This window comes from Spermophilus citellus (assembly GCF_964194105.1).
Source record: "Spermophilus citellus genome assembly, chromosome: 8".
Lineage (NCBI taxonomy): Eukaryota > Metazoa > Chordata > Mammalia > Rodentia > Sciuridae > Spermophilus > Spermophilus citellus.
Window position 1 is genome coordinate 118,284,382 of NC_138189.1, and position 18,210 is coordinate 118,302,591.

General features: G+C 35.9%; 1 protein-coding gene across 1 annotated transcript in view; it reads right to left on the bottom strand.

Moving 5' to 3' along the window:
• The window catches only part of LOC308654718 (broad substrate specificity ATP-binding cassette transporter ABCG2-like), a gene marked incomplete at both ends in the record, with an annotated part of 71,115 nt that extends 57,000 nt beyond the window's left edge, over positions 1 to 14,115 (bottom strand). The window contains 2 exons of the mRNA XM_081304379.1: positions 5,446 to 5,505; positions 13,913 to 14,115. Of these exons, the coding sequence (XP_081160505.1) occupies positions 5,446 to 5,505; positions 13,913 to 14,115 (263 nt within the window). The remainder of the gene's footprint in view (positions 1 to 5,445; positions 5,506 to 13,912) is intronic.
• Positions 14,116 to 18,210: the final 4,095 nt, after the last annotated feature.

An 18,210-nucleotide genomic window follows, 5' to 3' on the forward strand; every position in this document is an offset into this window, starting at 1 on the left:
ATTTCTCACTTCAGTCAGAATGGCAGTTATCAATAATTCAAGCAATATAAGTGACAAGGATGTGGGGAAAAAAGTACACTGATTCATTGCTGGTGGGATTGCAAAATTGTACAACCACTTTGGAAAGCAGTATGGAGAATCTTTAGAAAATTTGGAATGGAACCACAATTTGACCCAGCTATCTCACTCCTGGGTCTATACTCAAAGGACTTAAAATCAGCATATTATAGTAATACAGCCACCTCAATGCTTGTAGCAGGTCAATTCACAATAGCTAAACTGTGGAAACAACCTAGATACCCTTCAGTAGATGAATGGATAAAAAATGGTGGTATATATATATACAAGGGAATACTATTCAGCATTAAAAGAGAATAAAATAGCATTTGCTGGTAAATAGATAGCGTTAGAGAATATCATGGGACATGAAATAAGCCAGTCCCCCAAAACCAAAAGGCCAAATGTTTTCTGATAAGTGGATGTTGCTCCATCATGATGAGGCAAGGGAAGAATGGAGGAACTTTGGATTGAGTAGAGAGGAGAGGAAGCAGAGGGGAAAGAGTGTGTGTGGGGGAGATGGTGAGATGAGATAGACATTATTACTCCTATGTCTTGGTATGATTGCACAAGTGGTGTGACTCTACATCATGTAAACCAGAGAAATGAAAAGTTGTGCTCCATTTGTGTAAAAAATAAAATTAATAAAAATGAATGATTAATTTACATAATTACTGCCCCCATCATTCATATTTTTGCAGTTTTCATCACTGGGAGGGGCACAGCTGGCACCTGTTGTATACTCATATACTAGTTGTAATACATGACTGCTTATTGTTATTGGTGTTATTAAATGCTGACTCTGTCATTCCTCTTTTTGTGGGAATTAATGGTATATTAATACCATGGCAGGCAACAGGAATTTATTCTAATGCTGTATATTGATCACTATGATTGCTGCTGCTTGTTTTCCATTTTTTCAGAGAGGGGCTGGGAAGTGACGAGTATACTACAAGTTGAAAGGTAGACACTCTGCAGTTGAATAACACCCACACCTCAGCAAAGTGACAGTGTACCTTCCCTCATGCACAAATCAACACCACTCAAGCTTCAAAAATAGTTTGACACATAGAATAGAGGAGACAGAAACATCAAACAAATGACTAAGTAAGAATGACTAGAAGGAGACATCAGATTCCACACTTGGACATTTTTCCTACAGAAAAAAAAAAGAAAAAAATTCCAAAAAGAAGACTCAAAAAACTTCACTCACTTCAACCTTCTCCACAGCCTACTCCTGGATTGGTTGCTGCAAGGACAGGCAAGAAATTGTATTGGTGGCTGCCTGTACTCTGCTTAGCTACTGCCTGAGTATATGTACATGGTAACTGTGCAATAAAATAAGACCTGCTTCCTTCTAGGTCTCCAGAGGTCTTGAAGAGCAACTCTGCAGCCACTCTCCTGTACCCTGTTTCATGGACCTCCTTGCTGGATGAGAGTGAAGCTACGCAGAAATTCACTGTATATAACTGAAGAGAACAATCCAACAAGAAGATATGATAGTAATATTCATGCCCCAAATGTTGGTGTACTTAATTACATAAAAAAGAAACACTTCTTGACTTTAAATACCAGATAGACACCAGTGTAATAATACTTGGTATTTCGGGGCTGGGGTTGTGGCTCAGCAGTAAAGTGCTCCTCTAGCATGTGTGAGGCCCTGGGTTTGAGCTCAGCACCACATATAAATAAATAAAATAAAGATATTGTGTCCAACTACAACTAAAAAATAAATATTTTTTAAAAATAATACTTGGTATTTCAACACATACCTCTCAACATGCAACAGGTCATGCAGATATAAAATCAATAAAGACAATTCTGTCCTAAATGATTGTATAAACCAATTGGACCTAATAGTCATCTATAGAATATTTCACTCAACAAGACTGAATACAATTTCTTTTCAATATCTCATGGAATATTTTCCAAAATAGAATGTATTTTAGAAGCTAAAGCAAGTCTTAGCAAACACAAACAACAACAACAAAAACATACAAACTACCCTATGCATCTTATCAGATCATAATGAATTGATATTAGAAATCAACAATAAGAAAATTTATGAAAACAACATAAACACATGAAAATTGACCGATATTCTTTTTAACAAGGAATGGACAAAAAAATGAAAGGAAACATTTATAAATTCCTAGAATCAAATGAAAACATCAATATAATACTGAAAATCAGACACCATGAAGGTGATACTAAGAGGAAAGTTTATAGCTATACGTGACCACATTTTTTTTAAAAAGAAAGATTCCAAATAAACAGCCAATGCTGCATCTCAAGACCATAGAAAAGCAGAAACAAACTAATCCCAATAAGAGAAGAAGACAGAAAAATAATTATCATCAGCGCTGAAATTAAAATGGCAGATAAAAAACTACAAAGGATCAAAGCAACATAGAGTTGGTGCCTTGAAAATATAAATAATATCAATAAACCCCTAGTCAAACTAACCAAAAAAAAAAAATGAGAGAGAAGACAGAAAACAACAAAATTTGACACGAAAAGGAGATTCATCACAGAAATTGATGAAATCCAGAAAATCATTAGGGACAATTGAAAACACATATAACAATAAATTATAAAATCTAAAAGATATTGACAACTTTCTAGACCCAGATGACCTACTCAAATTGAACCAAGAGGATATAGAAAACCTCAAAAGAACAATATAGCAATGAGATTGCAAACAGCAATGAGGTTAAAGCCATAATAAAAAGCCCTCCAAAAAGAAAAGCCCAGGACCAGATGGATTCTCAGCTCAGTTTCACCAGATCTTTAAAGAAGAACTAACACTAATACCCCTTAAATTATTCCATGAAATAAAAAGGAAGGGAACACTGCTAAATTTATTCTATAAAGACAGTATCACCTTGATGTCAAAACAGATAAAGACTCATCAAGGAAAGAAAACTAGAAACCAATACCACAGATGCAAAAACCATTAATAAAATGTTAACAAACCACATTCAAAAACAGATTAAGAAGATTGTACACCATGATCAAGTTGGTTTCATCCTAGGAATTCAAGGTTGATTGAATATACATAAGCCAAAAATGTAATTCAGCACATAAATAGAATCAAATACAAAAATAAGTGCAGAAAAAAAAAATCAGACAAAATCCATTGCCTATCATCCATTTATATTAAAAACACAGAGAAACTAGGAACAGAAGGAACTTATCTAAACATCATAAAGGCTTTCTATGACAAACCCAAAGCCAATATCATACTAAACAGAAGAAAACAAAGCATTTCCTCTAAAATCAGGAACAAGACAAGGATGTCCATTCTCACCATTCCTATTCAACAAAGTTCTTGAAACTGACCAGAGCAATCAGGCAAGAGAATATAATTCAAGGGCTACAAATAGGAAAAGAACTCAAACTTTCTCCATTTGCTGATGACATGATTCTAACCCTATAGGATCCAAAAAATACTACCAGAAGATTTCTAGATCTGATAAATTAATTCAGCAAAGTAGTGGGATACAAGATCAACCTTAAAAGATAGCTTTTTTATACTCAATAATGAATTTTCAGATAAATAAATCAAGAAAACCACTCCATTCAAAATAACCCCAAAACAAACAAACAAATAAAAACTTAAGAAAAAAATCAAACTAAACTGGTGAAAGACTTCTATAATGAAAATTATAAAATATTGGAGAAAGAGAATGAAGAAGATACTAGAAGATGAAACGACCTACCATATTCATGGGTAGGTAGAATCAATATCCTCAAAATGGCCATATTATAGGAATGATAGTAGAAATGAATTGGAAATTATTACCCTACGTGCATATATGATTACACAACCAGTATAACTCTATATTATACAACCAAAAGAATGAGAAGTTATACCTCATTTATGTATGATGGGTCAAAATGCATTCTACTGTCATGTATAACTAATTAGAACAAATTTTAAAACAGGAAAAAATGGCTATATTACCCAAAGTAATCTACAGATTCAGTGCAATCTTCATCAGAATACCAATAACATTCTTCACTAAACTGGGAAAAAACTGTCCTAAATTTTATATGAAAGAACAAAAGACCCCACATAGCTGAAGAAATCCTAAACAACAAGAGCAAGAAGAAAATATGGTGGCCACACTCCAACCCATTGACTCAGACACTGACTTCCTTAACAAGTCTTCCAAAGCTCAAGAAATGAGACCAAGAATCAGTAAGTGGGATAGTGTTAAATTAAAAAGCTCTGCACAGTAAACAAAATGATCTAGAGTGTAAAGAGAGATCCTACTGAGTGGGAGAAAATCATTGCCAACCACTCTTTGATAGAAAATTAATAATACAAAAAAACTATAAAAATCTTGCCACACAAAAAACTAATCAACCTCTCAATAAATGGGTGAAAGATCTAAAGAGACATCTCTCAGAAGAAAAAAATACAAATGACCAACAAACAAACACACATAAAAACATTCAACACCCTGAACAATCAGGGAGATACAAATCAAAACACTGAGATTTCATCTCATCCCAGTTAATATGGCAATCATGAAGAATACAAATGATGATAATTGCTGGAAAGGTTGTGGAGAAAGAGGACTTACACATTATTTGTGGGACTAAAAACTATTACAAACACTTTGAAAAGCTGTATGAAAATTCCTCAAAGACTGAAAAGGATCTACCATATGACCTAGCTATCCCACTCAGTGGTATTTATTCAAAAGAACTAAAACCAGCATACTACAGTGATACAAGCAAACACAGGTATATGATAGCCATATACAATTCACATTAACCAGTTATGAAACCAGCCTAGGTGCTCATCAATAGATAAATGGAGGGAGTTCTACTCAACTCTGGTAAATGAACCAGACCTCATGCTAAGTGAACTAAGCCAAATTCAGAAAGTCAAGGGTCAAATGTTTTCTCTCATATGCAAAGCCTAGAAAGGTAAAAAAAAAAATTTAAAAAGAGATCTCATGAAAATAGAAGGGAGATTAGTAGAGTAGAATTAGGAGACCAATGAAGATGGAGGAGGGAAAGGAAAGTGGAAGAACTGGGAAATGAAGTTTAATAAATTATGCCATGTGTATGTATGAATACATCAAAATGCATTCCAATTTCATATACAGCTATACTCCATTTAGTTAAAATAATTAAATAAATAGAAGGAAGAAGGAAGATCAATAGTGTAGAGGAAGAAGATGGGGAGAAAGGAGGTGAGGGAAGGGGAAAGTACTAAGAGATTGAAATGGAGAAGACTATGGTATACACCTGTATGAATATGTCAAAATGAATCCCACTATTATGTACAACTATAAGGCACTAAACATAAAATTTAAAAAGCACACTGAACCTGCATAAAAATGGCTGACTTTTATTTTCTGTTATACTCACGAAGATTTGCCTCCACCTGTAGGTCCCATGATAGCATTGAGGCCAGGTTTCATGATCCCACTGTAAAAAAAATTACAAATTTATTGTTCTACTTTAAAAGAAGTTATATTCAATTAGACTCTGCATTGAATATTTTCAATGAAAGTTAATGAAACTGTGGACAGAAAAGAAGCACAACTCTTTCTTTTCTTTCTTTCTTTTTTTTTTTTTTGGTGGGGGGATACGGGGAATTGAACTCGGGCATTCGACCATTGGGTTATACCCCCAGGTCCCGCCTCTTTTTCATTTTATTTAGATACAGGGTCTCACTGAGTTGGTTAGTGCCTCACTATTACTGAGGCTGGCTTTGAACTCGCAATCCTCCTGCCTTAAACTCCTGAGTCCCTGGGATTATAGGCATGCATCACCACACCCGGCCACCAACTCTTAAAGAGAAAAAAATAATTGAGTAATATAAGTCTAGTATACATAGGATATGAACCACTAGTCAGAACCCAGGAGAATGGCTCAGGCCCCTCTAACTTCCTTTCATTTATTCCTTTTTGAAAATTATATCTATAATGTCCAGATTCCTTGAAATAAGTAAGATTCTTTTAAAAATTTTTAAAAAATATTTTTTAGATGTTGATGGACTTTATTTTATTCATTTATTTATATGTGGTGCTGAGAATCGAACCCAGGGCCTTACACATGCTAGGCAATCACTCCAATCACTCTACCACTGAGTCACAACCCCAGCTCAAGTAAGATTCTTTTGACCCATCTCTTACTCTTGTTACTGTTAACACAGGGTCAGGTACGTAACAGCCTGAGAAATGCTTCACTGTATCTTCCAATCACCCTCTTGCTACCTAGTCACTGTAGAAACGGTTAACTAACCATGGATTCAGTTAACTTACCACCACCAGTAGAAGTGGTCTTGCTAACAAAATCAAATAGACATCTGAAGTAGAAATACAAAGGGTAGAATGAAGCACTCCAGAGGATAAGAAGCCATCACCTGTTCATACACTCAAGGAAAAATGTAGTTCAAACTAGGAAAGGAAACACATCCTCAAGACCGATCACTTCCTTCCTTGTTATGGGTCCAGAAGTGGACTGGAAAATGCTCAGTTTAGAATTAGGAGACATCCCTCCAGTAGGGAACATTTTTAAGGATGTACAAGTTGGACGAGACACCAGTTGTTTCACAAATAAGAGCATGTGTGAGGGTAGAACATTTGGCTAGAGTAGGAAGGTGGAAAAGGTATGACCAGGCTGAGAGCCCAGAAGGCAAATAGCTTGAATTTTATCTTAAAAGTAAGATGTACAGTGCTAAACAGAATGAACTGCAGAAAGGAAGTTTAAGGGCTGAGCTTCCACAGGATACAGAGATGATGAAACAGAGTCCTTTCAGAACCTCAATGTCTACACAGTCTTTCTATAACATTGGTAAGGAGGTCAAGATGTATTCCCAGAGAAAATGGTATCTATTCCAAGTGTATGGTCACAGCTGACTGCAATTGTTCTCACATAATGATTCTCACAGAGATCAATCTTACAATTACACAATTGTAACATTGAAGAACTTCCCAGCACAACTGTCTCAGAGTGCTTACACCCAAGAGGACCTCAACATTCACTGCCTGTGCTGCCTAACCTGTCACAATTATACTATGGCTGCCAGGGGTTAATTAAGGCAAAATGTACTTTTCACTTTGCTCATTAACTGATGTATCTCTCACTGAAACATGAGGAAAAGTGTGAATTGGGTTAACCCAGAGCCAGCCTTAACATAGAAAATTGTTATTATTTTGTTGACATTTTCATCTACTATAAAGATACACTAATAATTGGGTAGATCTGTGGGTTTAGATCAGTGAAAGAGTGAGTGCTCAGCATGCATGAGGTCTGGGATTAAATTTCTACCACCCCCCTCAAAAAATTCCAATAATTATATAACCTCTCCAAGTGCATTTACCTATATCTCTTAATGCATCTTCTTTAATAATAGCTATCTACTAATTGCTTATAAAATAACAATAAAAATGTTATTCACTAAGTCTTCACTGTCAGAAAATCTTTCCAGGTTTTTAAGATACTTAGATAAAGACCAAGAAATTCTGAATGACTTAACCAGAAATTGAACATGAATATGTTAAAAAAAAATGAACTTACAAGCTCCTAAGTTTGGTTGATTTGATAATAAATGCTAGGATTTTATAGGTGAAAAAATTTACAATCCTCAATGAATTGCAATATGGAGCAGGGTCTAATTCAACCCCCATTCATTCAACATAATATTTATATTCTACTATGTACAGACAATACACACTTAGGACATTGGAGAAGAGAACAAAAAACAAACAAACAACAACACAACAAAAATCCAAACAAACCAGATAAACAAATGCAAAACCAAAGCCTTAGCTGTCCTGAATTTCACATCCTTGTCTAGGGATCAGCACACTATAGCTGACCACCACTTCTGTAATTTCACAAAGAGTAGGTTGGAACAGAGCCATCCTCATTGCTTTGAGTACTGTCTAAAGCTAGTTTCATGCTACCAACACAGTTTATTTTCATTGCTGTTGTGTGACCATAAAAATGAAAGTATTTACCATGTGGCCCTTTACAGGAGGAGAGTGTTGGCCCATGTTCTGGTCTATGGTCCACTATTACCTAGTCTCTCTTTCCCCACTGCCTTTCCATCACCCCTACAAGCCATCCTGCTCTCTAATTTGTTGCTTTACAGCATTTGTGTGCTGTGATCCTCCTTCTCCTTACACCATAAAACCTTGCCAATGAGAACTGTGCCATTCTGTTACCAGTTCCATTTTCTTCCCTCCCACATTATGTGCTGCACACTGAATATATGAAATGAAACTTTATTGAGGGATTCCTATCACATCTATTAAGTTTTAGTGGATAATGGTCAATTCTTTGCTTATGGACAAAAGTTGTCAATGCCATTCTTGGAGTATGGCCAGTCTCCCTACATACACATGAACGTCTTTACTCTCTTAAGCTCCATGTGCCCAGCCCTCTAATTCGGGTTTAGGGATTCCGTTGTGTCTTTCAATCCTTCCATCACAGCCAAACAACAAATTTAGAATAATCCAACATTCTGAATCCGCCTTTAGAAAACAAGGTGTCTGAGAATAGAAGATCTACTTGGAGCATTGACCATTTTGCCCCATGTCAGACAAATAGTAGGCAAATTTTGTCAAATAAAGAAACCTACATTTTTATAAAGAGACTACTTTAAAGAAACAAAAAAATATATTGTCAATAGAAAACAAAAATCAATGAGTAGATTGAAATAGAAATATTCTGAGCTGGGTGTTGTGCACACCTATAATCCCAGTGACTCAGGAAGCTGAGGCAGGAGGATCCCAGCTGCACCAACTTAGCAAGACTCTGTCTCAAAATAAAATATAAAAAGAACTGAGTATGTAGTTTAATAATACAGTGACTCTGGATTTTATCCACTGTGAAAGAAGAGGAGGAGGAGAAGGAGATGAGGAAGAGAAGGAGAAAGAGAGGAGAAGGAAAGGAGGACGAGGAGGAGGAGGAGAAGGAAGAGGAGAAGAAGGGGCAGGGAGAGAAAAATATAGGCATATTATGCCTGAAAAGAAAACTTAGTTACATTCCTCTTTGTTATTTCATGTTTAAATAATATGTCAATATTTTCTATTGGACTTCCCTTTTTCTTTCCTTCCTTGGTAGAAAGAAGATAGATGTTCTGGATAGAGGTGCAACAACTGCCAGGACCCAGGAGCACAGCAAAGGTGGGAGGAAGTGATGAGACCATTGGAGGCTGGGCAGATGCTTATATTAGGGATTAAGAAAATTGAACAATGGGGCTGGGGTTGTGGCTCAGAGTGCTTGCCTAGCACTTGTGAGGCCCTAGGTTCAATCCTCTGCACCACATAAAAATAAATTAATAATAAAAGGGAATTGTGTCCAACTACATCAAAAATAATATTTAAAAAAAGAAAATTGAACATATCAGTAAACATATTAAAAATAAAGAGAGCAAATTTTCACTTTGTTTTTACCAACATGAAAATGTGAAAGAATTTGAGTGTTAGAATAGAATTAGTGTATTAAGAAAAAGTTATGGGTTTTCATTTACACTGATAGCTAGAGAAAAATATAGATCAATAAACCACCAGGGTACAGTGGAAGTGACTGTCCCCCACACATTGCTCCTCTTGCCCCTCCTGTCCAGAACTATGTGCATGTCTACACAGGAGGCATTTTTGAACAAAGTAACAGATGTATGTGTACAAAGTAACAGATGTATGTGTACATGTACTCCTTTCTGTGCCAAGAAATACTGAAGAGTGTCAGAACAACTGAAAATAATGAGGAAGTTAGGAATCCACCGTCAAAAGTCTCCCACAGACCTTTCCTTAAAAAAATCTGGAACAATATGGCATCAAAATAAGTAACAATCATGAAGTACTACACTGAATGTTTTTGAATGAAATACAAACCCATGAGTCAATACAGGAAATGAAAGAAGAGATGATTAATGAAGTTTTTCCCACTGGAAAAATCCAAACTATGAAATGATTAAAATTTTAAAAAATCATGCTTTAGCAACAATAATTATTGCTGATTTAGACAGGAGTTATCAATGGGGGCTGAAGCTGGTGAGTAGAATTTTAAAAAAACAACAATATTCTGGAATAATGTCAGAGCATCTCCCTTCATAATAATTAAGAACGAAGAAGAAAGTAGTGACATTATTGTGAAGTTTGGCAGATGGTAACATGATCTGGAGACCAATTTGGACATCACCTGTAGTCGGTTAGGACAAGAAAATACTACATTGGACAAGACAGAAGAGAAATGATGTGGTGGTCAGTCACCTATGTGAGAATCAGGGTGATAAGAGGCCCTTAGAACCATTCCTGCCTTCATTCTGAGGCTACATATGTCCTCTGTTGCGGCCAGACCACAACTGGGTGATTATTCAGGAAAGGATCCTTTCTGGAAAGTAATGCTGAAGGAGTTGAGGATAACAAAGTGTCACATTAGGGAGATAAGTACACTAAAAGAGTTTCAAAGATCAGTAATAACGATAGATAGAAATTAGTGATTGGAGTGCAACGTGCAAAGCAAATCTGTGTAAAAGGTTTATTCTTATGCAGGTTTATGTTCAAAATTGTATCTATTTTTAATTATTAATTTGAAAATATTTCAAAGAACATAATGAATTTCCCTCAAAATTATAGGATACGTACATATCTACTAAAACGGATAACTATTTCATACATCTTGGTGAGGGAAAGCTCAAGTGGTGGGTTAGAGACAAACTGAGCATAAGGGAAAAATTTTTCATAAGATAGTAAAATTACTTATCATTTCTCCTGGTCAAATTTTGTTTATCTTCTTTTTTTTCAAGAGGTTAGGAAAAACAAAAATACAAAGGAACATCAAGATGCTCAACAACCTTTTTGGAACCACTTTGTATGCTAATGGGACTATCAAACATTATCAAAAATACAATATAAGAGCAGCATTTCCCACAACCTTTCTATTTATCTGAAGCCAGCACAGAGGAGAAAGATTTAAAACATAGCAGCCCCAAACTGGATATCCCATCTCATAGATACCTTAATGAGAAATGTGAGCAAGCATGAACGCCAATCCTAGATGTTATTTAAACTATGAAAATTGAAAGAATCCCAAAAGTTGAGGGGCTGGGGTTGTGGCTCAGGGGAAGAGTGCTTGCCTCACATGTGTGAGGCACTGGGTTCAATTCTCAGCACCATATATAAATGAATGAATAAAATAAAGGTCTATCAACACTAAAAAATATATTTTAAAAAGTTGAGTGCACTTATATGAGGCTAGTAAAACATAAAACCTTTGCTGAGAGGCACACCATTCAGCCATAAATATGTGAAGCTTTGAGCAGAAGAGACATTAGCCAGAAATAACAAGCCAGAGGGACAGGGAGTATGGTTCAGTGGTACAGCTCTTGCCTTGAGTTCAATCCCTAGCCCCCCCCCCCAAAAAAAAAAAAAACGAAAAGAAAGGAAAAGAAACAGAAAATATAAAGAAATAAGCAAAAAGAGCACAGTTTACATTTTACATCTATTTAACCTGCACATATTAAAATCATATTACCTTCTACCTATTTCAGTACAAAATATGAAAGAACCAACATTTTCATTTTCTTGATTGTTATGTTTCACAAAAAGCTCACCAGCTTTCCCTAAGTCAATTCTATCTAATCATGTAGCAAAGGATTAAAGCCTGCCATCCACCATTCCTCTCGTTATTCTCCTATTCAGGACTGTTTAACCAACACAAGAAAGAAATGCCAAGAAAGAAGCAAGATAGCAGATGTACTGCATAGAGAAAGAATTAAAATTATTCCAAATTTTGAGCATAGAACCCCTGGCTTCAATCCATTCAACTCTTATCACTCTCACAAAAATTCTACCTTATTTTGTTACTCCCTTATACTCTGAAGGAAGTTGGCTACTATTAACAGAAAAGACCTGTTACACAAAATATCCAAGAAAACAAGATAAACATCTGATTTCACATATGTCTGCAGCCACACCAGGTCAAAGAATTCCTTTATAAGCACTCGCCAGCCTTGGAAAGTCAGGAAAATTCAAAAAGATGCTTGCTTTTACTAGGAGCAATTATTTTCCCCACTAAACAATAAATGAGCAAACAAACAAAAACACATGGTCTATACTGTCTAAACAAACCCAAATTCACTTCCTGTCACCAGAGAAAGAAAACACAGGTTCAGTCTTAAAAACAGCATACTATAGGGACACAGCTACATCAATGTTTGTAGCAGCACAATTCATAATAGCTCAACTGTGGAACCAACCTAGATACCCTTCAGTAGATTAATGGATAAAGAAACTGTGGTATATATACACAATGAAATATTAGTCAGCATTAAAAGAGAATAAAATCATGGCATTTGCAGGTAAATGGATGGAGTTGGAGAATATAATGGTAGGTGAAGTTAGCCAATTCCAAAAAACCAAATGCCGAATGTTTTCTGTGATATAAGGATGCTGATTCACAATGGGGTTGGGGTAGGGGGGAGCGTGGGAGAATTAGATGAACTCTAGATAGAGCAAAGGGGTGGGAGGAGAAGGGAGGGAGCATGGGGGTAGAAAAGATGGTGGAATGAGATAGACATCATTACCCTAACTACATGTATGAAGACACGAATGGTGTGACTCTACTTTGTGTTCAACCAGAGATAAATTGTGTTTTATATGTGTAATATGAATTATAATGCATTATGCTGTCATATATAACAAATTAGAATAAAAATAAATAAATAAGTAAAAAGAAAGAAAGAAAGAAAGAAAAAAAGAAATCAGAAAAATGTTGACACTCCTAATAGGCAGCATCTGTGAAGTCACAGAGGTACCTGGTAGTGAGTAGATTCTACAGAAACACTCATTTCCCTCCCACTCTAGCTCACACTTCAATACCATGTTCTAAATTCTAAATTTGTTGCTGGATAAAAAGAATGAAAACTGTAATTACTGGGTGACTTTAAAATAGAATTAACTGCATTTTTGTATCCCAGAGTATCATCACTTTACACTTCAACTGCATAACAACTGCATAATAGTTCTTTTATGTTTAAATATTTTCTACCAGATACTCTTATGGAGAGAAAGCATTAATTAAATTGCTATAGCCTGTGAAGTTGTATAAATAAGTTATTCATTTAAAGCAAGTCTATTTGTCATTGGGGTGACCACACACACCTGTGTTGCAGGAGTCTGAGGCAGCAGGATTGTCAGTTTGAGCCCAGCCTTAGCAACTTAGTGAGACCCTTTCTCAAAAATCAAAAAGAACTGGGGATGTAATTGAGTGGTAAACTGCCTCTGGATTCAATCCTCAGTAACTCCCCCCATCAAAAAAGTTAAAAAGACAGTTCTATTTGCAAAGCAAAATACTATCACAACATATGTAATTTCAACCTCCTTACTACTAGAATATAAAGGGCATAAAATGCACAAGTACCTAAAAAGTGTCTGACTCAAAAGGTACACCAACAAATCCTCTGTTTAATAGTTAGAAAACTAAAGCTCAAAGCTTACAATTATATCGTTACAATCAAAAAGCAATAAATCACACAGCCACATCCACTTAATCCAATACACAGGGAAAACTAAATGATATATTATGTGGGGAAAAATAAATAACACATTAATTATCCAACTCTCAAAGAAAACTCAATGCACATGGCAAAATAATTTTTAAAAATAGCATGTAAAGTCTTTTCAAAGCTAAACATATACATAAACAAGTGATCTAATCATTTATGTCCTAGGTTAGTCAAAAGAAATAAAGGCATATGTCAACATATCTACAAAATGTATACACAAAAGTTCATAACAGTTTATATGTAACAGGAAAAAAAACCTGGAAGTTCATTGTAGATCAATAAAGGGGCCATTTAAAAAGTCCATGAACTTACTTGATATCTGATAGAATTTCTAACTCTTCTTTACTCTGACCAGGTAGAAAGCCATGCTTCACTTTTACTCGATAGCAGATGTCATGAAAACTCAACACAGTCTCCTCAGTAGATGTCTTCAGGGCACTAGAAGTCATCCAAGGCAGGTCATCAGTGTTTCTTTGTAACATGGGGATACAAATCTGATCATCACTGGAAGCCATATGGAGAGTTTATGCCTTTCTGTGGAGGGAAAAGCAATGGTAGGTTGAAAGGGAAAAAAATTGTGAATCCTAGACAAAAATACTATTGAACCATGCCACAAAGAAAAGACCACCAACTCCAATTTAAACCAAATTAAAGCAAGCTTGTGTACACAAGAGCTGGCCTGGAAAAACAGGGTCAGAGAACAAAGGCTGGTCTGATTACAGGGAAGTTTTTATAGCTCAAAAAGTTAGAAGAGTGGGGTGGGTCTTGGGAACTTACAGTTAACAGGGTTATGGCAAGCATAATACAAGGGCAGAGAGCAGGTTTATGATCTACATTGTTTAACATCTAAAGATAGGGAGCAGACTCAGAAGTAACTCCCTAAAGTACCAGCTGCTCCTCATTAATTTTTCAACATCAAAATTAACGAGGAGCAGCTGGTATTTCAGGGAGGGTTGTTATCTGGTCAAGGAGAGCAGAGCACTGGTAAGTTCAAAATTTGGGCAAGAATCCCAAGCAAGTACTTAAAACATCAAATTATGGTCAGGCCAAATAGAAATTTTAGTATTTTACAGTAAAACACAAATGTACTTTTCATGACTTTGTGACCAGATGACTCCCAATCTTAAAATGGAATTAGACTGGGTTCATTATTCCCCCTTGTCTTATGTGTCCCTTTCAAATCTTAGATAGGGTGGAGGAAGGACACTGTCCTCTCTCAGAGGACAGTCTCCAACTTTCTGGACTAAATCAAAATTGGCCTCCTTGATCTGACCTGACTCAATTTACCTATCTATACTGACTGCCTATCTAATACTGGCTTTATTTCCCCCTCCTAATCTTCCTGTAAGAAAAAGGGTCGATGACAACTCTGGCTTCTTCAAGCTAAGAGGGGGTGATGTGAGGTGAGCAAGCAGCTTTGGAGTTCCCCTGCCTTTTTTTATATTTAAAAAATTCATTCACTTTAATATGACTTGGAAGACCATTTGTTTGCCCAATGTAAAATTTTACTTTTTAATTAATTTATTTTTTATTTAAATATGACAGCAGAATGCATTACAATCCTTATTACACATATAGAACACTATTTTTCATATCTCTGGTTGTATACATAGTATATTCACACCAATTTGTGTCTTCATACATGTACTTTGGATCATAATAATCATCACATTCAACCATCATGAATTACCCCATGCCCCTTCCCTTCCCCTCCAACCTCTCTGCCATATCTAGAGTTCGTCTATTCCTCCCATGCTCCCTCTCCCTGACCCACAATGAATCAGCCTCCTTATATCACAGAAAACATTCAGCCTTTGTTTTTTGGGGGATTGGCTAACTTCACTTAGCATTATCTTCTCTAACTCTATCCATTTACCTGCAAATGCCATGATATTATTCTCTGTTATTGCTGAGTAATGTTCCACTGTATATATATGCCACATTTCTTTGTATCCATTCATCTATTGAAGGGCATCTAGGTTGGTTCCACAACTTAGCTATTGTGAATTGTGCTGCTATAGACATTGATGTGGCTGTGTCCCTGTAGTATGCTGTTTTTAAGTCCTTTGGGTATAGATCGAGGAGAGGAATAGCTGGGTCAAATGGTGACTTCCATTCCCAATTTTCCAAGAAATCTCCATACTGATTTCCATATTGGCTGCACCAGTTTGCAATCCCACAGCAGTGTATGAATGTACCTTTTTCCCCACATCCTCGCCAACACTTATTGTTGTTTGTATGCATAATAGCTGCCATTCTGACAGGAGTGAGATGAAATCTTATAGTGCTTTTGATTTGCATTTCTCTAATTGCTAATGATGATGAACATTTTTTCATATATTTGTTGATTGATTGTATATCATCATCTGAGAATTGTCTGTTCAGGTCCTTGGCCCATTTATTGATTGGGTTATTTGGGGTTTTTTTTGGTGTTTAACTTTTTGAGTTCTTTATATACCCTAGAGATTAGTCCTCTATCTGATGTGTGAGGGATAAAAATTTGCTCCCAAGATGTAGGCTCTCTATTCACCTCACAGATTGTTTCTTTTAGAAGTCAGGTCAGATTGAAATCTGGTCGGGGAAGAATAGGTTGTAAAATTCTCTGGGGATGGATGCTTCTTCTATGAGAGAGAAACAAAAAAAAAAACACGAGTACTGAACAAATATTGCAGTCTCTGGAACATGTCAATGAATATCATGAAGATGACAGAAGTCATTATTTTCTCACCAGGAGGTGTGAGTGCTGAGAAATTGACCTCATAATAAAGCCAGAGTAGGCAAGACCTTTATTTGGGAATGTAAATCTTTAATATATTCCATATGTCCATCCCTGTAAAATGAAGTTAATTAATGTCATCTGATCTTGTAAAATTTTTCTACTGGTATAACCTCTGTGTCTAGTAGAGATCCTTTTATTTCTGTTACTTAGGGCTAGATAATCATGCTAGCAGATATTAATCTTACTTGTGTAGGAGGTTAGGAAGATCTATAGATCTTAAACTAACTAAAATTATTGACTTGGCAGTTTCACTTGATAGTTAGTAGGCATTCCTTCCTAAGAATTTGGGGGGCTAACACATGTGTATATCTTAAGTTCCATTTAACTATTAGATATATTTTTTTAATGCCTAGGAATAGCTGTGTTTTGATTTTAACTGTTTTTGCTAGGTGTTTAAGATCAAGCTGCTCAATATTGGCTTTGTGCCCATCTGCTCTTAAGAATCAGCTGAGTTCCCATGGGAGTCACTCTTGAGAGCACCTTCTTCGTTCTGCTAGTGCCATTTGTGCTAGGAGTGTCCAGAACTTTCTGACCATGTGGCTCCCTTTGGAGCATCAGGAATGTCTCTCTTTTCTAATGATCCTACTCTTCATAGCAAGTGCACATTTGGCTTTCTGTTCTCCAGTGGTCACATTAATCTTCCTGATAGAGAGGTTATGTGGCCCAGAGTTGCAAAGCTCTTTAGAGAAGTTCCCTGTTCCCTAGATTCAGACTGATTCAGAAGGCAAGAGCCAAATATTGATTTTCTTGGTCCTTTTTAATTTAACTTTAATTTTTAAGTTTTGATCTTAACCTTACAGCAAATCAGTCTTACCAGTCTTAAATTAAGAGTACAGGGCTTTAACCTTAATATCTATAACCTTACAGTCATTTAACCTTTTTTTTTTAATTTACCAATTTATGAAAACATCAACAATGTTACCCAATGGAATTCAAGGAGTTAAGAGTACTTGATGGTATATTTAATGGTTATCATTTTAACCTTGTAAATTAATCAAATGTCTAACAAACACATTTGTAAGTAATTTCATGTCAAATCTATTTTTTTATCAAGATACCAGATAAGTGTATTAAACAGTATTGGCCATTTCTTCCTGTTGAAGAAAAGTCTTAGAAACAATGGATATTAGACATTTTATAGACACCAATATTTTATTAGTTTTTTTTGACCACCTAGAGAGACTTATAAGTTAAGTTTAATTTTAAAGATATCTTTATTTTTATCTGTTTACTCAGTTTCAATTGAACCTTTTAGAATCACATGAATTAAAGGTATTGAACGCATTTTTGAGTGTTCATTTTCCATCTGTAAATCTTGATATCATGTACATGACAAATCTGTTTTAAACTATGCAACAGTGAGTAGATTTCCTTTCCATCGAACAGTCTACATTAATGTGATAAGAATAACTCAAGAACCTATAATAGGAGGTGTTGTAGGGGTCAGACAAGGCAGGGCACCAAAGACAGCAGGAAACAGTTCTATTTGGTTGTAGCCAGGTTCAGAGGGTACAGATTTTGCTGTAATCAATTATTCCTCTGAACCCCAATTTCAGGTAGAACTTTATGCCCAGCATGTAAGGGGAGGGATTCAGATGTTCACAGTCTGCAGCAGTTTACATAAAAGCAGCTTTTATTTCAATGTTCTGGGTAAGTTAACCCTTCAAGGACAACACCTGAGAAGGGGAGATCTTCTTTTCCCCTTCCTTTCCTCCCTCTGCCAGCTGTTATCATAGAGCTCAATTAGTAACTTCTCTTACCTTAGAGAAATGTTACCATGTCTGTGAAGCTCCAGCTCAAGGCCAGAGGACTTGCTAAACAATTTGTCTTC